Source organism: Notothenia rossii (assembly GCF_949606895.1).
Source record: "Notothenia rossii genome assembly, chromosome: 10".
In the NCBI taxonomy this organism is placed as follows: domain Eukaryota; kingdom Metazoa; phylum Chordata; class Actinopteri; order Perciformes; family Nototheniidae; genus Notothenia; species Notothenia rossii.
In genome coordinates this window covers 18853569-18876707 of record NC_136908.1, presented here as the reverse complement: position 1 = coordinate 18876707, position 23139 = coordinate 18853569, and the positions used below count along the sequence as shown (strand labels likewise).

General features: G+C 42.1%; 1 protein-coding gene across 1 annotated transcript in view; it reads left to right on the top strand.

The window, feature by feature from the left end:
- The first annotated feature begins 540 nt into the window (after nucleotides 1-540).
- Nucleotides 541-23139, top strand: part of efna3a (ephrin-A3a) — a 55802-nt gene continuing 33203 nt past the window's right edge. Inside the window, exon 1 of the mRNA XM_079653047.1 lies at nucleotides 541-1098. Within this exon, the coding sequence (XP_079509173.1) occupies nucleotides 989-1098 (110 nt within the window). The 5' untranslated portion in view covers nucleotides 541-988. The remainder of the gene's footprint in view (nucleotides 1099-23139) is intronic.

The window sequence follows — 23139 nt, the reverse complement described above, 5'->3', positions numbered from 1 at the left end:
ATCCAAGGCCCCATCAGTCATTGAAGTGTCCTTTGGCAAGACACTGAACCTGAAATTGGTCTTGATGGCAACTAGTGGAATGTGTGTGTGTGTGTGTGTGTGTGTGTGTGTGTGTGTGTGTGTGTGTGTGTGTGTGTGTGTGTGTGTGTGTGTGTGTGTGTGTGTGTGTGTGTGTGTGTGTGTGTGTGTGTGTGAATGAATGTTGACTTGTGTTGTAAAGTTCAATGTGAGCGAATGCATAGACTGAAAAAAGCTCTATCAAACCAGTTGATTTACATGTGCAGTATTTGATCTTCTATGGTTGTAAAGGTTCGTGTAAAACTCACCTTTTATTGCAATATCGTATCCTATACAAACAATACAAACCTTGTATTAATGAATACATTGAACCCAAACCCTTACATTAAACACATGGAACCTTTAAGAATTGTCCATGCAGTCAAAAACATATTTCCGGATTATTTCTACTCTGGATACGCAGATAAACACACAGGGTGCATGTTTTGTGGGGGCGGCAGCTCGTGGCCGTCAGAGGGCGGGGCAGCAGCGGGCTTGGAGCGGGTCTGTGGCGGTGTGTGCGCAGCGTGTGGCTGCTGCTGCTGGTGAGAGGAGCATAGGCACACAAAGCTTTCTCCGGAGATTCCAGCGGCTTTAAAGCTGTGCAAAGCGCAGTAAACACCGACCTCATCCCTCAGCTGTCACAATTGCCTTATCTGTAGCATGCCTGTGTTCTCCTCCTAATGAAAGCAAAGCTGCCCAACCTAACAAGGAGTGACTTGAAAGTGCGCAGAGAGACAACTCCAAGTGAAGATGTGTAAATGGGTCTCGTCGCAATGGGATTCGAGTTGAGGTCACCCTGATTCACCCCGTTGTTAAGGTAACCGGGAACTTGAAAAGGCGTTTTCTGACCGCCGGGATGTTGTGAACGACACGCCGCCTGGGACAGAAGGAAGAGGGGAACCAGGGCTGGACGAGCACCGGAGGGATTATGGCTCTCGCAACGTTTTCTCTCAGCCTCTTCACGCTGGTGCTTACTAACTTGCACCTGTCGAGAGCCAATGACCGGCATGCGGTGTACTGGAACAGCTCAAACCTCCTGTAAGTGGCTTTCTGCAGCATTGTGTTAAACAGCAGATTAACTTGTATTGCCCTTTGTGTTGCGCACATGATAACTTGTTTACAAAGAAAGTGGTCATCCTCTGCAGCCTTTCTTTTGTGTCCAGTATTAAGACCTTCAACCACTCAGACACCAACACTAAGCCAATTATTCCCCTAGGTTTAACACAAGACAGACACTCTGATAACCAATAACTCTTTCATCAATGCTTCTTTTTATATCTAAAATCATGTCGAGCCTCATACTTCTGTTTTACGAGTCATTTATTAAATAAGATTGATGCATCTACAATCTTCTTTCTGTGCGCCCTTCTACAGAGGGTTTACAGTATGAATATTTCATTGCCATCTTCCAGTCCCTCTTCTGCTTCACACTAATGACTCATTTAGGGAGTCATCTTTTCATTTCACCTGCTTTCAATTTGTGTTGTGTAAGTGTCCCCTTACCTGCCTCACATAATTTTGCCCCTTGTATGTGGAATCTAATGGCCAATCAAAAGATTACCATTGTTTTCCCTTGGCTGCTGAATAATGCAATTCTATAGCCAGCATTTGGTTGGTAAAAGGTACCTTTTTGCATCCTGCATACCCAGCTCTAACTTCCATACATGTGCTTGACTATGTACACTTGCTTGACACACACACACACACACACACACACACACACACACACACACACACACACACACACACACACACACACACACACACACACACACACACACACACACACACCTCCTCCAACAGTAAGGTTGCTTACCTCAGGTAAGCTTCCCCTTGCTCACCTGTCTCTCTCTACCTGTGAGCTATAAAGCCAACTCGCTGTGGGGCAGAGATCGATGTGGATTCTACTGCCTTTGTCTTCTCATTAGCCAACAGTGAATCCATCTTTCTCACATTCTTTGATCTCCTTTCCTCACACAACCTCCCTCTTTGCACCCCCATTCCCCCCCCCCTCCTCCTCTATCTGTGTTCCTCCCCTGTCCATTTGTATGCACCTCAGACACAGGTCTCTCCTATCGCCTCTCTGTATCTCATACTTGGTTATTTTTTTCTTCGCTCTCTTATTTTTCTGCTGTGTCTCACCAGCCGGCCTGTCATGCTCAATTCCCTTTTTTCTGCATCTCATTACCGCCCCCCCATCTGCTCCTGGTCCCTTATTCAACTCCCAGGTTCTCAGTTGAGAGTATATATACATAGCAGATTATTTTAAATAAGAAATTGTATGAAAGCCATTTAAATGTATGTGGGGTAATTGAAATATTTGAAGGTTTCCTCAAGTCAAACAGTGAGGAAAAACCGCTATCAAACCTGATGGAAAAATTCAAGGTGCTGCTGCAGCTCAGTCACTTCATCATTAATGTTAATGTATAAAAAGCAGAGTCACATTCAGAAATATTTTAGATTTATGACTGCGGCTTATACCATAAGTGTGACATGAATAGAGAAGCGGTTTATTAACTGATGCATTTATGCTCTGTTAAAGTGCACAGGTGTTTTTGAGTGTCAAAATCTGAATTAGTCCTATATATCAATTTTAATTAGTCTTTCGCTGTCTGCTCAGTCTAAAATGTTTTTCACTGCGTAGAAACGGTTGCTTAGTGTAGTCATTTATTACAATGTTAGCACATTTTGTGGGTTTAAATTGACATTCATGTGAAGAATAGGGTTTCATATTAATGAATAGTGTGTGTAGTGTTCATTGTGAGTACAGTGTGCCAAAGAGAGGCAGGGAGGTCGGAAAGTGCAGGTGTGGGTCTACATTCCTGTGTGTATGTGCAAAACCTTTCCTTTCTCCACAGTGGGATACAAATCTCTAAAATAATGCAACAATTGACCCAGTTTGCAGGTAGCAGACGAATCCTCAGAGGCTATGGCAAGAATACTGATGGTATTCAAGATTTAAAAGGCCTAATGCTCGGGGCCACTTTTCCACCACACTGTCGACATAGAGAACCAGCTGAAGGCCTCACTTCTGCAACGATGCAGCTCCCTCATCCAGCTCTGCGTTATGGAGACAAATTCTGGAGGGACAGTAAGAAATGAAGGCAGCGACAGAGAGCCAGACACCAAAGGCCTTAAGGGCCACACTCTGGTTGGGACCCTAATGTTTTACCCTTGAGCGCAGCATTCAGCACAGATGGTTATGGCACAGCTGCAAGAAATGGGATCATGGAAGCCAAGCTGTTTGTGCCAAAGCCATGGAAATGGATTTTTATGATAATGCGCAGCGAGAAATGTCTTGCTCTGGTGTATTGAAAGTCAATAGGGGATTGTCACACAGTTGATACCCAGCAGTACCTTGCTGTTTGATTCTTTGAAGCTTTTCCTGGTAAACAACATCAGACGATGTTTTAAAAGCTTTGCCTTGGCCAATTTGAAGCAAGATGTCTCGATTAGCATAACCCAAAGAAATAGCTCGGAGTGCTTTGATTACCGCCAAATCCGTCACGATCGCAGTACCCCCCATTAGAGTGTTGCTCTCAGCTTCCGTTCTCAGCAGTGCGCCTGGCCAACTCGTTACAGATGTCCCTGCTAATGGCTGACTGAGGCAGGAAAAAACACACACGCAGGCCATTGAATCATCTCGCATCTGAGGCCATCTGCCAATTAGAGGGGGGAGATGTGCAACATCTTGAGAGCACGGGGAGCAGCGGTGCACTGCGGTAGCCTCGACTGCCCACCAGCAGCGGCCCATGCTCCCGTCACCTCCTCCCATCAGGTGTTTGGCCTCTCTGGTTAGACAGGCCACATGTCAATAATTGGGAACCACCAATTTCAGCATGATCAAAACATCAGTGCAGCTCTCATTTACTCTCCCACATCTTCCATAAGTCACACAGGGTGTCCACGGATATAGCAAGACACCAGAGTAAAGAGCCTTTGCACTGACGTGGGAGAAATCGCAATTTATTTATCTGTTAGGCATGAAATGATCCGCGGTGACATACACCACTCTGTGTTTCACGCTTCACATTATGACCCTGATTTAGACGTGATATTGTGTCTGTCGTGGTAGACCACGTGAAGAAAAAAAAACACAATCATCGTCACACCATATGTGGTGCTAAAAAATAAATTATCACCTTGACAAATAGACTCACTGAGAGTTCAAGCTACAGAATAATCTTGAGTCAAGGTGCCGTCTTACTCAACACGCTCATTAACCGCCAGGTCGCTCTGTGTGGGTGACTGCAGACCCAGAAAGAGTCGGAGGTGGTTCCCATTGGTACAGAGGAGAACCCTGACACCCTTCAGGGAACGTTTTGTAGATATTTAGTTTAGCAGCATAAGGAATTTAACTGACGAAAGGAGAGTGAATGATGGAGGAGGTGATGGCAAAAATAAATCAGAAAAACAGTTGGAGGGAAAGTATGCAAAGTGTGAAGAACATTACTGCAGGGAAGAGGTGGGAGTAATAGAGAGATTTGAGGAGAACAAGCTGGAAAGGTTGAAACCAGAGCAGTCTTTCAGAGTAGGAAAGCAAGGGAAACATTGATAGAGGCGGCCTAAAGAGAGGAAGGGTGAAAAAGGGCGCGGGTTTCACCGGATATGGAAGTGAGGTTATTTGGCCGAATGCGTTGCAGCTGCTGTTTCCTGATGAGATGATACCCACAGGAGTTGATCCGTGCTAATGTGGACACAGGCCAGGTCATTCATGTGGACCGATGCTCAGAGACAATAGCCCCCCCATTCAGCTGCCCCTCTGACCCTCGCAACACCCCGCATGCCGCGCATACAGGAGAAGAACTGATCTGCTACCCGATTACATTCACGTCTGTCTGCTCGCAGCGCCGTCTCAGGGATGTCGACTTTTTCACTGCCATTCAATCTATTCTATCGCATTCCTTTTACCACATAAACAGCATTAGATAGTGTTTCGCTTTTCCCCTGGTTGCAGTTGTTTTTAATGAGAATGTGTGAATACCACTGATTGAAAAGTGCAAATTGACCTTTTATACGTTTTTGAATTAAACATGTCTCTCCATCTGTGATGAAGTATTTCTCCCTCGAACTATTCAAGTTGTTTGTGAGCATTTCAATTCTTTATATTCTTTATCAGGTTCAGACATCCAGAAGATTAGTTTGATGAAGAGGGCTCTTAAATGGATAGTTAACTTGACATTATCCTCTTGCTTCATTATGCTGTAGATCTGCAGTGGTGTCTGGAAGCTTATTGGTCTGCTAATCGTTGTGCTGACCATTTTTAGCTGTGAGGAATCTGCTATGAGTCACATTAATGGAAGAAGAAATGCTGAAAGGATGTTTAATGGTTCGTATGGATCCAAGAGTGGGTGAGCGGATCAATACATTTATATGGTATGGCGAGGTGAATGGACCCTGGCTGCACAAAAACACTACAAGGTTGCTTTTTGAGCATCAATCAATCTGGGAGCATCAGGTGATCAATGTCCAAATGCATTTTTAATTGGATTTCATGGTGTCAGTCTATTTCCATGAAGTATTCGGAGCTCAGCTCGGGAAGCTCAGATGAAGTACTGCCTTGGAACAGCATGCTAGAGAATTGATTATTACGGGGTTGTCAGTCATTGCTCCGGGGTTCATGCTCCATGGAGGCATTGACTACACTGAACAAGGTCTTGGTTAAGCAGCAGTGGCCGTTTCAGAGAAGCCTAAGGTTAAAAAACATAACGCTGAGTATGAATTAAAGAAAAAGTTGTTACTCCTCAACAACATAAAAATGAAAGGTTTACATCATAATATACATTTGAATTCTGCCTGCTTCACAGATTTAAAGGTTAGGTCAGAGCATCGGTATACAGTGTATATTTTAGCAAAATGTCTCAGTGCTCACCTGCTTAACACTTTAAAGCAAGCTAAGTATAAAATAAAAATAGTTCACACCACTGCTGTTGTTTATATTTAAAGTGCATTGTTAGGGATTCTCTACATTTACAGTGAAACAAAAGAAACAAGCACAAAGGAATTCATTCAAAGGGCTGTTGCATTTGATTGGAATCTAAAGCGCAGTGAACGTGAGTTAAATTTAAAAAACGGATGAGGATACAAATAAAGGCTCAGGAGGAGGCACTTAACCTGAAATGTAATAGATGTGAACCGAAGGGAAATGATAGAAAACATTGATATTTTGTCACAATAAAGTCTCCCCTCTTGGTGTTTCCAATGCGTTATCCTATCTAGTCCCTCTAGTGGTTTGGGGCACTGCTAGCTTTCATTATTATGAGAAATTGGCAGGTTTGGTGGGACATAATAGCCCGTTCATGGGCTTTGATGGGAAAGTGCCATGGGACTCATCTAGAGCCACCCCAGGTGAGGGGTACTTTCTTAGGAGGAGTCCAAAGGAAAACATAGTCAGGCCCTTCAAACGCCATCAAAAGCGATTAGCATTCCTTGTGCTCCAAGGTTATATAAAACTGCACTTAACTGGCAGTGGGAACCCACAGGAGATAGACCTGATCCCATCCAGGTAGAACCAATTTCAGACTCAATGATTTGAATGCAAATGCTTTCTACAAAGAAGGCTTTCCAACTTCCGAATGGTGGCTCCACAGTACATTACACTGGGAGTCTGCACCGCAGTGCCAGTTACCCACTGGGAAATTACATTGCTGCTATGATGGAAATGGTTGCCATGTAGGAAAAATATCAAAGCTGTTGATAGGTGGATGGACACTAGCTGGTGTTTGATTATTTGGGAAATGGGCCTTGTTACACTACATGGGCTGGAAAATGATTTGGAAGCCACAGCAATTTGTTTTTTTATTGAGGCAGGAGGCCTCTGAGGTGGTATTTTGCACTGACCAGCACCCTCAGAGTTATCAGTGTCCCCTTCATGAAAAAGGCAGCAAGAGAGGACACAGGTTTGTGCTCCGTCATATCTTGTTCTCTGTTCATTCCCTTCAGGTCTTGAGCCATGAGAGGTCTTCCCTCTAATGCTCTTTGGTGCTTAACAACAGCGGTTTTACGAGGAGTGGAAACTGTCCGAACAGCTTAGTGGATAATACGGCTCCAGTTTTCCTTTCATGCGAGGGCAATTTGGAATATGGGCAGCGTAATAATTAGGTATTCTGTTATAATTGAGATTTTTCCTTTTGAGGATGTAATTATATGAAGGCCTGAGACCCTTTGGCAGGCGTTGTCTCTGTAATGAGAATATTTGAGAAAATTGAAATCTTTCTCTTGTGCTCTGTGCATCTGGAATGACAAAAGGTAATTTGACCCTTCACTAGCAGCCGCCACCTCCAGCGGCTTAATATATCCCTCTTATATTGTTGGAGGGAACATTTAAAATCAGTACATCTTCAAGCGAAACTGCTCTATTACAAATATGATGGCAAAGTCTTTAGAGCTTGAAAGTGTGATGTAAGTGGAACGGACAGGAAGCTACCTACTGGCAACAAAAGAAAGTTATGTTCTTGTGAGGAAGCTGGAGGGCTGTGTTGCTTAAAATATTTCCAGGTATTTAAATACTCTTGCCTCGTGGGCTAGCAGAAAAAGTCATTACATAAAACATTTATTTGGAGAGAGCATGTATCTCTTGTTGTAAACTATACAGAATGACCTGTACATACAAGCCATTATGCAGTCATTGAGCCAGGATTGTCTGGAGAGTGGTCAAATGGGCCCATTAGTACTATTCCAAGAGGGAAAATGAACCATACTGTGAGCAGAAAGCCAAATCTGTGCTGTAAAATGATTTGGAATAGATAAGAGAATGTATATAACATACTGTATAAGGGCAGGGGATTGTATTTGAACCACGTTTAGTCCAGTCTATGAACCCTTGCGTAACAGATAATTGCCATCACGACACGTTCTGGAAATCACAAAGACTCAACCTGTTCAAGTCCAACTTGCATCAGTATTAAGCAATATGACAAAGTTATCAAAATAATATTGTGTTGTGCCACTACTGTCTGACCTGCTGTTTGTAATTTACTGCGGAGCCTTGGCGGCATCATGATGGAGAAACATTTCAGTAAACTTGGGAAGATGCCCACGACTGCACACGTTGTTTGTTTGCTAGAAAGTCCCTGTGCTTTTTGTGGAGACAAGAGGCAGAGTCAACCAACGACATGGCAGAGTTACTCTCAAAGAGCACTAAAACTGCACCAAAACGGAAACATTTTGGGTTTGCAACAGAGTGCTGGCCAATTCGTCCAGCTTGCCGCCATCTCCGATTGTCACTTAAAAACATTTTCCACACTGGCGCAACATAAGCACCTGCTCTAACAGATGAGTTCCCTGGGCATTCCGTGTTTAATGAAGTAGCTGATTTATTTTTAATATAAGCTAGCTGCTGCTTGACCGATGTGTGATACAACGTTTTGTGCTTTAGCTAAGGATGTTTGTTTAACAGATAACAATCAAGAAGTTCATTGGGTAGTTTGGCTAACTCATAAAATACATTTGAATACAGCTTTAACATCTACAAATTAGAAGCCTGGAAATTGCTTTGTTCCCTTGAGTCAACTTGACACAGTAAAGCTGTACCGATAGGACATTTTAAATGTTTTAAAAGGGGTCATTTTTGCTCTTGCACGTTCAAACTCTTAATATTTAATACAAAGTCAGCGGATCTGAGTACAGTTCTGTCATTGGCACCACACTCCTTTCTTTCCGTCCATGTTTCCATATCTTCAAGCTCATCATTTAATCAGGTCTCGTGTTGGTCTGCATCAAAAATCTATTTGGAATTCATTTGCCGCCTTGATGTGTAAATTCAGTTATGGTTAATACATGAGCTACGGCACATGCATAATCATGTTTCTACTCACACACGTGCTTTTTTTTTGCTTCCTGGCGTTCTCTCCCATTGATATATGGACAATACGTGACTCATCTCACACTACTGGCATCCTCCATCAATGGGGGGTGTTCCTTTCCCCTCCCCTCCCCTGCCTCTCTGGATCTGTGTGTAGTGTTAGTAAGAGAAACAGCGCTACAGTGCAGTCGTTTATTTGCATTTATTACAGCTGGCGGGGGTGGTTTGAGGAGGGACGAGAAAGGGTAGCACCCTGCTTGTTATCATTACCTTTTCAATACAGTGATAACAATTTGATTTTTTTATTGCAATTTTCACATTCATTCAATAACAAAATCTTTATTATAATGGACAGCTGTTTTGGTTTGCGTTTAAAAATACATTGCAAACAACATTAATCTGTGTATAAATCGGTAGTAGTAGCGCTAGTTGATGTTAGCTGTTAGCAGCCAGTAACTGAGTTGCAATTATGGTGTGTTTAAGGTCTATTTAGTAAAAAGAAAAAAAAGAAACAAACCCCAGATTAAATGTTTTTGTGTCCACATGTAGTTGTCAGAAAATTGGTTGACATTTTAGGTTTTGTATGTGATGGTTGCAACCTGTATAATGCTGCATGGGGCTGTGTCTAGTCCAGAGTATAATGTGTGTAAGAGGGAGACACACGGAGAGGAGTCCAGATCTTCACCATGCTGTGTGTGGGTGTATCGAATATCAATGTCCTGCTGAGCTCTCAGTGTGTGTGTGTGTGTGTGTGTGTGTGTGTGTGTGTGTGTGTGTGTGTGTGTGTGTGTGTGTGTGTGTGTGTGTGTGTGTGTGTGTGTGTGTGTGTGTGTGTGTGTGTGTGTGTGTGTGTGTGTGTGTGTGTGTGTGTGTGTGTGTGTGTGTGTGTGTGTGTGTGTGTGTGTGTGTGTGTGTGTGTGTGTGTGTGTGTGTGTGTGTGTGTGTGTGTGTGTGTGTGTGTGTGTGTGTGTGTGTGTGTTGTTGGGTGACTCTTAAGGTGTTTTCATGTCTCATTGTGTGTCTGGGTTATCTGAGTGTGTGCATACTCCACATGTTTGATTGATTGTATGTAAATGCAGAGTAATGATTGTGTCTCGCTGTCTAGGCCCACTCTGTGTCTTTTAGGCCCTCCGATGCACCTGTGTTTTCTCCCCGTTGCATTTGCCTCGCAGAGCAGCAGTCGTTCTGTCTTCCTGCCGTGTCGTTTGAAGTGTTTTTGCTCAGCCTTCTGTTCCTGCTCCACACTCACCTTGTGTGGAGTCAATGGGAAGTCCCCGAAGACCGCTTCGCTCAACCGCATTGCCGTGCGTGGGAGGAGAGTGGGCTCTCCCGCCCATTTTACCTCCCTTTTTAATGTATTGCTTTACTGAAAGATGGAATCACATATGCTCTATCATTATTTAGAAACCCTTTTGCTCATTGCTCATGCACTTGTCTTTCTAGTACAGTGTAGGTTCACACGAGAGGAGCTGTGTTTCCCCTGTTCTCTGCAGTCCGTGTGTGTAGGTGTGTCTTTCAGTATAGCATAAAGTATACGTACAGTAAGAGATAGATGGTTATGATAAATAGATTTGCTTTTGCAGCACTTAAAGGAATTCTGTGCCACTTCCCTGGAGAGAAAAAGTTACGACCAAAAAATAACCAAGAGGAAGAAAGTCAGTTGGGGGAGGGAAGCGCAACAAAAAAAAGGGAGATGTAGGAAGGAGATATAAGGGATGTAAAGGTAGAGACGTGGAGTGGAAGTGGGGATAAGGATGGAGGAGGGGGAAGAGGGTATTCGTATAGAGGAGAGGAAGAGTGTGTATAGAGAATATTAATGGTGTGCCGGGACGAGGAGTATCTTTAAAGACCTCTACCTTTCCTCTGGTGCCCATGCGTATATTGTATTGGAACAAGCAGCTTGGAGGCACTGCTGTAAAACTAAGAAAAGGTGAGGAATTAGGAACTGCTTCAGTGGCAGAATTGTACTTGCATACATTCATTACCAAGAGTTGTGTTTGCAGGAAACAAATAGTAACAGCCAAAGACAATTTTACTGAGATAGTTGAACACCTACAAATATATTATTTGTGCCTATTTAGTACAGCATTTAGCAACAGCATGCGCTTGGCTCGATAAGACGTGTTTATTAGAGGTGACTTGTTTGTTTTTATGTTATCATATAAATCAGTTTGCCTGGAGGAAGAGATCTGGCCTGCAACACCTGCTCCACTTGCCGATTTAGATACAAACATTTACTCTATTTCTCACTCACTCACTAACTATCTATCCATCTATCTCTATCCTTACTCTGTTCTCAGTTTCTCAATCATTCTCTCTATATCTCTTCCTTTCTGTAGTATACTGTACACACATACTCAAAGTCACTCAGGTTTTCGAGTTGCAGCTGTGATGGGACTCTGAAATCCCCCCTAGTGCCTGTCAATGGCAGGATCCACACACAACAAGGAGAAGAGAGGGCTGCAGGTGTGTGTGCAGAGTGTTAAAAGAGTGTGTGAGGGGGAGGCGACAAAGAAGAAGAAGTGGTGCTCATTTACCACATGATGCAAGGGGATAAACGAGCCTTTCGTGCATAGAAGCCGGTGTCACAGGTGACAGTCAATGACAGGGCCAGGAACAGGACTGTCAGGGAGGCAGGAAGCATGGGAAATGAATTTTGTATTCCTCATATAGCAAATGAGAGAGATGCAAGGGAAGTATAGGGAAGCAGTATGGCGGCAGGGCGGATAACAGCTGAGCACATCGCAAAGAGTTAAATGATGTAGTGAAGATAATAACATATATCGCCCAAGGTCTTTCTGTATGATGTGAGAAGCAAGTGTGCCATGAAAGATGGATTCCTCATGTGGAAATTGGTCTAATACCAGGAAGTGTATTCCCTGTTAGCCCTGACTGCTGTTAAAAACGTTCTGGGTTATGATTGAAGAAACCAGAGAAACTAGATAATCAAATTCAAATCTCTAATGGTTTTCTTTTTGTATTTGATCAGGAGTAATGTAAATTAGAACATCAAGCTTTCTACTTCTCGTATCCGTCAACTTTAATCCTGTCTAATGAAAGAAAGTGTACTCGTAGCATTGTCACAACTTTCCTATATATCTAACAGCTTCTGACTTGGCATTTGCAATTCATAAAGCAGGTTGTAATCCCTAATTAGCAGCTTTTAATTTCCCTGACGGGAATGAACTTTTGGTCAAATTAGAGGTTCCATTAAGTTTTGATTCTAACCTCCAGCGCCTGCCTTATAGGGGTAAATTAGCACCAGGGAAACCATATCTCTAGCTAATGTGCAGTGCCAGGAAGATAACAGCAGTTTCAAAAATGCCAGGGAAATTAGCATTCCTGCATCGTGCTGTGTGTGCGAGGTCTCCGTTTTTAAATCTATGAGAAAAATTATTTTGCTGATAGTCAGCAAAACACCCCGCTCCCCCTCCCCCCGCCTCCTCTTCATTAGACAGTTCATCGCAATCTATCATCATATTTATTATTTATTCCTCTTTTCAACTCAGTTCAAACAGACAGCACATGTTAGTTTAGTTATTTAGGTTTTAGTTATATTTTGTGTGTGTGTGTGTGTGTGTGTGTGTGTGTGTGTGTGTGTGTGTGTGTGTGTGTGTGTGTGTGTGTGTGTGTGTGTGTGTGTGTGTGTGTGTGTGTGTGTGTGTGTGTGTGTGTGTGTGTGTGTGTGTGTGTGTGTGTGTGTGTGTGTGTGTGTGTGTGTGTGTGTGTGTGTGTGTGTGTGTGTGTGTGTGTGTGTGTGTGTGTGTGTGTGTGTGTGTGTGTGTGTGTGTGTAGAGGGAGAGGGTACTCTTAAGCTTCCTACAATGATGTGTTTCTGCCTAATGAGGACTCATCCTTCCCAGCGTTGGCACCTCCATCGAGCAGAGAGCCAGGGTGTGCTGCTCTTCCAGCCCCCTGCTCACTGCCTTGTATGCAAATACACATTTTTCAATCAACCTTGTGGTCCATTCGGACACGCTCGATATAGGTCTGGCCTTCTGTAAGGTAATTTACCCAGAATTATTTTGACCTCCAAGGTCACCCGGTGAAATGACACCTTTAATCACTAACCTCCACTCAGTGTTCGCGGCCTCCGAAGAGACAGACGAGGTCGCCCAATGTAAACTGGCTGTGATTTTCTATTTAATGAAGCTACTGATGGTGTAATAGCACTGACTGAGTAATCTTAGCACCACTGAATGCTGGGTAATACTGAAACAAAGATGTTTGGTGCTTACTGAATAGGTAATCTTTCATTATCAAAACAGGCCCTTACCTAACATTGTTTTTGATTGAATCTCCAGGTAGCTTCTCTCCACAGGAAATGTTTTACTCAAAATAATGAAATAATCAATCAATTCAATAATTGCCTGTGTACCTTCTACAACATTGTTATATTTGCACAGCTTGGCAGCAGCTCAATTGACACGATTAAAAGTTTTCAGAACTTGAAGTTAACATTGTGACAAGACATGTTTGTATTGTCAAGTTAAATATTGCTTAGACGCTAACATTGTCAAACCTTTTTGAAGAAATATGATAAATGAAGACCTTCTTAAGATATCTCCCATCTTTATCATTCAAAACTTTGGTTTCAAACAATACAAAACATATTGGCAATTACAAATGTGCTGCCCTCACACCTGCTGTGTGACCTTAACAACTCCATTATCTTTTCACAGCATTGAGTCTGATGTGAGATAAGGTTGGGAATAACCCACTAAAGTAAAAACAAATCTCTAAAACTCTTCCTGTTTTTCAGTACAAAGAGTTAAGACACTTTTCTAGTCTGCACAGTAACACATGGGCTTCTTAAGTTGTTATTGTAAAAAGCTAAACTAACTGTAGCGCTGCAAATGTCCTTTATAAAGCCTAGCATTCACCTGGATGTTTGTATCACCATCAAGTTTCACCCCTTAAAATATATTTTTAGTTGAATAAAATAAATGGATAACACAAAGTAATGAATTTAACATAATAAGATTGGTACAGGTGCAAGACTACACCAAACACTAGCAGGACATACTTGCTGGCGTCGTCTGAATCTTAATATTTACCAATACCAGTTCTCAGTTCCAAATCAAGAAGTAGTGTTTTGGTTATGTGAAAGTGGTGACATATCCTATCATTCACATTGCATGCGCAGATAATGCAATAGCAATGTGTTTGGAATATTAGTTGTTGGATATTGAAAGAACGACACTCCACCCTCTTTCACGTCAAGGTGCCTTTAAGCAAGGCAATACACTTTTAATGTCTAAAGTAAAGCTGTTTAACGACCAGTGGTAAATGACTTCCAGATCTTCTGCTATCGCTATGATTAAAAACAGATACACTGTGAAGATGCCTAAAGCTTTTTGACATCTCCTGTTGACCAGACATTTAGTATTCAATTCCAATACCAGTGAACTTTCAGATTCTCAGACAAGAAATATCGTGTACTTTAAATAACATTTATTATCGTTTCAATACATTTTGTAGATCCTAATTTCCTCTCTAATATATCTTTTATAATGCTGTGAAAACTTCTCCATCTGCTTTCTTTTTTAGGATTGTGATTGGTACCAAAGTAGCGGTTCGTGCATAGCAGTCTGGTGTTTAGCTAAATATCCAAAGAGTTTTTTCAAAATGTATAACGTCCCAACCCTCACATGCGCACATGTTTTTTTATCGCAAATGATCCTTAATTGAGGACAAATTGTACAATTGTATTGACTATTGAGAAATTATGCAAATGTTCTTGTTCCAGCTTTTTTCCCTAGATCCATGTAGAGTAATCACGACATACTGATTAAAGTTTTGATTGTGGGAAGATTTTGAATACAGTTGAATTATCAGTGATGTGCTTTTATAAAACAGCTAATCAACTGGAAAAGTCTTTGTATGAACTGAATAAAATAACTAATCAAGGAAGATCGGGCTACACACACACATGTGGATATTTGCACATATAGAAAAGCCGGTAACTCTGATTCCTCTCGGTAAAGCCCTGCAGGTGTGGTCCACTCCTCCTGCGCTGGTTATTAGCAAAGCCTATCATTGGTATTCATTTCCCGCTCCTAATTCCCCCACAGTATTTTTTTTCCCCTCTCACTTGACAGAGGACCGCGGGTTAAACGCCGGGGGGAGCGCTCCATCACGACTAGATCTGATCCAATTAAATACAGATTTAATCAGCCCCGCAGTCGGTGGGTGAATACGCAATGTGATCAGGCCGCTGGTAACTGGAGGCCCGGCCACATGGGCGCTGGTTTCCATCCGCAATTTTCTTGGCGGGTAAGGAGACATCTTGATCCTGTCTGACCTATCAAATCAGCACTTTCATATCTGCAGACAGGCATGTTGAAGCTGTCTTTTACTTCTCTGCCATGTCCAAAAACCTTTACTCTGATCACCTCACTGATTTAGAGATGCTGCAGAGGCTCCTTTGGAGGTTCTGCAAGATGTACTGCTGATGCAAACACACAATTAACTAATGATTTACAGACTAGATTATATATGTGGCAGGCAGGAACAACCTGGAGGAAGTTAATCTTTCTTTTCACTGGCAGAGAAGAGCAGCCTGTCTACCGGTGGCCGTGTAGAAAGTGGGGAGAAGACGCCTCACCCTGCCAGCGGAGGAAGATTTTCCGTCCTTCCTCCCAAATGGCTGCAGCTGCTGATTGTTGAAACCTTTTACTCTGCAGAGGAAGCAGTCCTGTGATATGAAGTACAGCTCCCCAGTGCCCCATCAAAGTCCACTGTAACTGCTGTGTCACCTTCAGAGTTTCAAGGGAGGATTGTACATGGGAAGCTGCTGCAGCGCCTACTAATGAGAAGTCATTGGGAAATGGGTTGCTTTTTAACATAGCCTCATGTCCAGGGTCATTCCAGTTACGACCCCAGACTTAATTACAAATCCTGCTGTTTAGTGTGTCTGGTGTGTGCCAGTCTGGGACTAGATATTAATGTGAAAAATAGCAGTTCTGGCTGTCACTCAAATATGTTGCTTTAAATAAGAGATGCACTCCTCCATTTGCCACATCCCACACAATGCAAACATAGCGCACATGGCATTAGGTGCACTGTTTAGTGTCAAAACCGAATCCAACCTGGCAGCAGATCCCGTGGTGGGACAATTTAACAAGCTGGGAGGTTTGTTCCTCATCCTGCATGCCAGTCATTTATGTTAATGCAAACAGGTCCTATCATTCTCTGTCTCTTTAATGTTTACAGTGATAAATTACGTGCTATCAGATCGTAGCCTCATTTCCTGAGTGTCATTGGCATTCAAAGCATTCCTGCAACCTTTATTGAAATACCCCAGAGGACAGATGCCTTGAATTTGCATTACTCAGAAAATCTTATCTCAGTCTATTGTATTTAAAAACCTGCAATTAATACAAAAATGACTTCTCGTAGAACTCGTACTGTAGTGGTGCCAATGAAAGGTCTAAAGAGGTATAATTGGTTAATTACACTTTTTCCTGTAAGCATTTGAGCCACACTCTGCCCCTGGGATGGACACCTTTCTCTTCGGCGCCGCCTCAGATCAGTAGTCTTTAATTGCCTCTAGTGTTTGGAGGAAGACCCACCTCACTTGTCATTTCCAGGTGTAAATGAGATGAGGAGAGAAAGGTTACTCGGAGCCCCACAAGAGCGTGCAGTCCTTCAGGGTGGTCTCTGCTCACCTCTGCCATAGCCTGTTATCTCAAACAGAGCACTGTTTGAAGTGCTTGGTTGGGTGCCTCCGCTTTCTGCACTCGGCCGAGAGTCGCAGTGCTCGTTCAACTCTGGCAGCCCCTCTATAAGTTCCTTCTTTTGTATTTGCATACCCAACAAACAGGAAATTGTGTTCATTTGTATGCAAATGTCTTTGTCCCCAAGGCTGGGATTTTGAATTAAAAGTTTTACCGTCCCATTAATTCCAAATTACACACAGGCACTGACATGGGCTCCTCTGCCCGGCAGGGGGGTATCCTACTTGCCATCCAAAGGCATCTCTGTCAGTTTAGGCTGTTTAGTTTGCCATCTGCGAAACAGAGTCGGAATTTGAATTTAATCTGGTCCACTGATTTGCAGATTGATCGTTTGCACCACGTTGCAATCTTCTCTTAATTATCTCACAAAAATATGCAGGGATTTGGGTGTGATTGATATTCGAGGATACTGCGAGAGACAGACGTGCGGAGGCCTTGGAGTGGTTGACTGACAGGTTGTGAGAAACATGGTGAATGAAGGGGTGTGGTGAAGGCCGTCCAGCATGCCGATTGTAGCACACCTCATCAGCCCTGCTCATTAAAATATATGTACAACCTTATGAAAAATGCATGACCCCATCAATGACGTGTGGCATGTATGGGCTGATGCTGACAGTCAAGGTAATATGAAAAATGAATACCAACACACTGACTGCTCAAAAAGGACTTTGAATAAAGGGCCTTGTCATATTGTTGCAGATTAAGAACTCATTTTTTTTTTATTTGGCTGTGTATTGATTACATTGAGTGAATACACAGTTGTTATATTAAGTATTAGATGAATTGATATAATTCTGCCTGTGTGTGTTTATTTAACAAGCAACACAACAAACAGTTTACCCTGTGCAGTTTACTCTGTGTTTTTGCAATTTAAAACTACTCAAGGGTAACTGTAGCGGCTAGTGGCACTCAAAATAATGAATGAGAAAGTGCGTGCAAGAAAATATTAATTCATCAGAGAAAAGGATGGATCGATAGATGTTCTCATCTAAATTACGCCCTCTCCAGAGCCAAGTTTGAGAGAAATAAAAAATGTTTTTACATCCTTTTTATCAGGTTGTTTATTGTTCAGCCTGGATCCATGGAAATACCACAACAAAGAAGTGATAAAGGCATTTTATTGGGCTATTGCACTTTACACTGTTTACAGTATAAAGTGATAAGCCCGCAGTGGTGGTGTTGTTTTCTTCTTTAGTTCTACTAGGTTGGTAATTAATTATTTAACGTTATTTCGTCCACATACAGTTCAAGTCGATGCTTCTCAGCTTGTGCGTCATTAGTGGTACTTTGAAAACATATTTGAAAGAGACATTCAGAAGAATACAAGTCTTACCTGGATTTTAATAAGTGTTGCAGCTGCTGGGGAAACCATCTATGAATGTGTAAAAATATTAACTTTTGCACACACGCACACACACGCACACACACACACACACACACACACACACACACACACACAGTGCTGTTCACAGATTAATAATGCATGGAGCACATCTTGTACACATGCAGAGTTTTGGCAGACATCTAATGTCTCTGTGTGATGAGCCAAGGGGGACTCATCATTTCTGACTCTTCAGTCGGAGAGTGATGGTGGCAGTGTGTGGATTCCAGATTTGCTAATGAAAGGGGACATTTGGAAAAGTGTCCTTTCAAAGATCTTAAGACGGCTTATGTTCGTTGGAATGTTGCAACATTCAGGACTGGCCGTGTTGAAATCGTGACTTAAACTTTTTTTGTAATTTTACAACTGGCATTATTCTTGTCTTGGTTTAAAGGCTGCTATACAGTCAAGTGACATACTTTTCTGAACTTAGCTGTTAGTCATTATATGAAAACGAATTATGATTTATCAATTATTCTTATGTTATGATTTATCAATGCTACAAAAGTGATAATGCCCCTTTACAAGAGTTTTCACAAACATTTGTTGTGATATTTGATTTTCTACAAATTGCCTAGTACATAATGTAGCCAATATAATATTGTTGACATAAACAAAGAAGTATAAAGGAAAAAGAATAGTCTTTAAAAAAGAGAGAAATATATTAAATAAAACACAATAGACATTCAACTTACGTACTGTTTATAACAATCTCCCTGTATTGATCTTTAGTGTCTCTTATAGAAAAGCAATACTTTATTTCATTAATGAAACAATTTTCAGAACATCTTTTCAAAGATATTGGCTTGCTCATTCCAGTTGTTTTTTACCGGAAAAATCAATCTGAATGTATCAAGAACAGATGGAAACAGGGTCATTTTGCACCTGAACAAAACCATTTTCCAACCCCCGGAGAAAACAGGTTTCTGTTTTCATTAACACGACTGGCAACCACACTCCCTGCTCCGCTCCGCTCACATCACTCTGATTGCAAACAGGATTGTAAAATCCCTCAGCGTTGTTTGTTGTCATGTCACACACCGTCCTGGAAGCTTTAAAAGATGGCACACGTACCATTCAAATATAACTTCATTGAAATGCTGCTTTTTCTATATATACACAAACCTTTAACTCATTATTTATGTTACAGACAATACAGAATTGTTTTTGCTTGTAGATACAACTGCTTAGTCATGTTTCGTGCGGCACTCTCCTTTCTGTCTATTTCCTAGTGTCTCCGTACCATGTGTGGCAGATTGAACTGCTTTGTAATGAGGACTGTTGATAAGTTTCTGCACTGAGAAAAATTACTGTGTTTGTTTATTGTACTTAGTGGACAAGGTGAATCTGAGCGTGTTAGAGGGAAGAGTTCAGGAAATTGTGTTTCAGGATGAGCTTACAGGCCTTACAGGAGCTGCTGATTATTAAGTTGTAACGCATAACATATTTGATTACATTTAGAATACAGGGTCACTATCAGGTATCCTTGGCTTTGGCAGGGAGACACATTTAAGCAAAAACATGCAAAGCGGCTTTAATCAATCACAAAACAGAGCTAGTGACAGCTGATTAATATTCCTAAGAAAAAAAGCCTCAACTGTGCTTCAATGCAGAATCGCAAACCCTTTAGTAACTATAACATCCGTTGAGTGCATGTGAGCCTCCCTGCTGTTTCAATTCCCTCACCATTGTTTTCCGCTTAAAATGAGCTGTCACACTGCACAATACAGTCAGTAGTGTACATTTCCAGAGACTGAGAAGGTTGTCACAAGTCATTTCAAGGCATTCATTTTTGATTGGCAGAAAAAACCTGCAGTCTGTGTGTGGCCCCGTGACAATATTGGCTAAAAGAAGACCTAAGGTTAAAGAAGGTGTACGTGGCACAAAATGTACCAGCGCCAATATCGCAGCCCCCCACCTGGACACACCATCCACCTGGTATTAGCGCTGACTTGGGAGGATTGAATTAGGCTGACTTTTCGTAGAAGGCTTGTAGAATCAAGCTGCCAGAGCCTTTCTGCCTTTTTGCCCGACAGCCAGCGAGGGTCAGTGGGGGCGCGTGAGTAAGCGACGACCGGCAGTCACAGCCACTCAGAGACGCCCTGGAGGGGGGAAAGGAGAGAGCCGACCACAGCTTGGCTGCTCCACTGGAGTCTGATAAGCTTTAATGGCACCACCACAATGATTCACACCATGTGAGAGAGACACACACACACACACACACACACACACACACACACACACACACACACACACACACACACACACACACACACACACACACACACACACAGAGAAAAAAAACAGACACACCTCTAGCAGGCTTGTGAGGAATGATTTCTGGACCCTGGATACATTTGCAGTAGCAGGGAGTCTCTATTTACCAGTAATTGCATTTCTCTGCCCTCTTTCAGCCCTGCCTTCAAAAATGTTCTGTGCCTGAGGAAGTGGCTGGGGAAAAAGCAACAGAACATGTTGTCGGCTCACACGGCTCTCTGCCACAAGCTGACAGCTTGTAGGCCAATCTGTACCATACATGAACACAAGCTGTGTACGGTACACAACCTGCCAGACAGACATGTTGCATCATCTGCATTGCCCGTTCACCCGTAACTGAATGTATTTAACCGCAGTGCATGTGTGTGTGCTCACTATACGATGACTTAATTGATCCGTTTACTCTCCATCAGCTGAACTACATTACAGAAAATGAAGATGTCCAAAAACAACATCTGCATTCACTGCAGCTGTGTGTTGGTGAAAATTATGATTAATGGTCTCGCTTTTTGGTAATTTTTCACGGTGAAAGGAGCTCAGGCCTGCCTGTTGGCATTGATGCAAACAGTCGAGGGAATAGAATAAAATCTCAGGAAATGATGCTATAATTCTGATATACAACGGATATCCAATGACAAGGTCAGGGTGTGTGTAGATTGGTTCCATTCACAGACAAACACTTGATGTCCGCAATCTTTCTCTACCTTTGAAACATTGAAAGAAAAAGTAATAATTAAACCTGCTGAAGCAAAAACATTGTCCTCCCACGATAATATGTTTTTTAAGCTCTTTTGGAAAGATAGGCAATTCAAATGTACATACAAGAATATAGTGTAATTTAGAGGGCATCCATCCACTGCGATATGATGCTAAATTATATTCCTATACTTTCCTAAAAAAGGGCTTCAATTTACTTCATGATTACAGCTGTAGAGTTATCTGTAAGAACAAATACATCCAATGTACAGAAGTACTCCAAAACCAATGGACTCTGCATATCCCATAAATCACTTGATAACCTGTTTCAGTAGACCAACCTGGCAAACCCAGATTCCTGTTATAAATTGTAGTCCAATCAGATGTCACCACATTATAATGAAATTAGGGTTACTAGACAAATGACACCCTGGAGCTGCTTATGAAATTATACAAAGAATTTTACAAGCTTACAAAACAGAATACCAACCGTGCCTGCTTTGGTTGCCACGCACACACTTCATCCGATCGGAGGGGCCATTAATAATAAAGGTTTGCTGGTTGATCCCCAGCTCTTTTGGTCTATATCTTGAAGTGTCCTTGAGCAGTAACCTGTGTTCAAGAGGAAAGAGTCATTATGATAAAAGCATCTGAATGGAATGTAAGAAAAATTAATGAATTAATTATTTCACAGGGAATGCAATCCGGCATTTGACAGGGTCGTCTTATTATTAATATTCTTTCAGCCAATAAGGTTAAATAAAACCACAACAGAGGGACAAATGCACCAGCTGAGACACTCATTCTTTCTGAGTGTCTCAGACCATAGACTGTTTTATATAATACATAAGGCCTGCTGAAATATATATCTAAACTCTTGGTTGTGTGAATGGTTGGATATGAAGATATGCTTATGCTGCAAAGAAATAAGGGTTTCAACATGAGTGATGGAGTGGACTACCAGCACAAAGTAGTGCCTCCACTTAATCCACACACAGTCAATTGGAGACACACAGGGAAACACCACATGGACGAAGGAACAAAAATCAATACTGTGAAACAGTTACATGAATAAAATACCCAACTCTGCCCAGCTTGCTGTAGTTTTTCAAGCTAACCCTCCTTCCCCTAAGAAGAGATCTGCTCCTAGTTAGCAGGAAGTCACTACAATGCATTAATGTACTTAGCAGCTTTGTGTGTAGAGAATGAGTGCTGGTCAGGCTGCTAGAAAGTGGAACAGATTGCAGTATTGCATATGAATCAAAATATCCATCTGCCCCCATTATGTGCTAGTGCATGTCTTTTTTTTTTTAAATTGCTGCTTACAGCATTATGCGGAAATTGTGCTCACACATGTCTCTCTGCTTCTAGGAGTTATTATTATTATTTTTTCTCACGGGGAGGTACTTAAACACGTGCAAATGCAGACAGCCTGGGTACAACAGGTAATTATTTGCAAAGAATAGAGCAAGTGCGTGGGGTGCAAATTGGACTGTGGGACGGCTCTGCGGGACTGAAAGATGTCAATTGAAGCGGCTGCTGTTTTTATGCCCACCTGCTGCATTGTTCTCCATGGTGAGTTGCACGGGGCAGGGTCACTGTATTTACATGTACCTCTTCGAAACGTGGGCGTATTTGTTTGTCTCTGTCAGAGAGGGTGATTTGCCCCTCGCTGGAGAACACTAGCTGTGCACAAACAGCCGGTAAATGGGAACATGAGTTTAGCAATAATTTCGAACCCCTCTTGAGAGCAACACCGAGGTGTGCAGAAGGCCCGTCGCCACCTGTCATAACCCTCAAAACAGCAGGTAGGGCATGAGAAAACCACCTGCCTGTCAAAGCGTTTTTCTCTCTAATTGTTCGCCGCACATTCACAGGATAACTGGTTTGATTCCGCTTTATAATCACTGCTCATTCTTCCCACTTATTGTTTCCTCGCTCAATTTGTTTGTTTGTGTTCACACTGTGGCAACACAAATGTTCTTTTGTCATGCCAACGAAGCGATTTGTGTGCAAGGCAATAGAGTTTAATTAAATTTAAGGAGAGAATAGAGCAGGAGTTAGGGTTTTAGTAATTCGTTCAGGCAACATGGACACTTTGAAACTGTGATACCTGACAGAAAATCATGGATTATTTATTTATAAGGAGAAAATTACCATATTAAGTAGGTTGTTTTTTAATT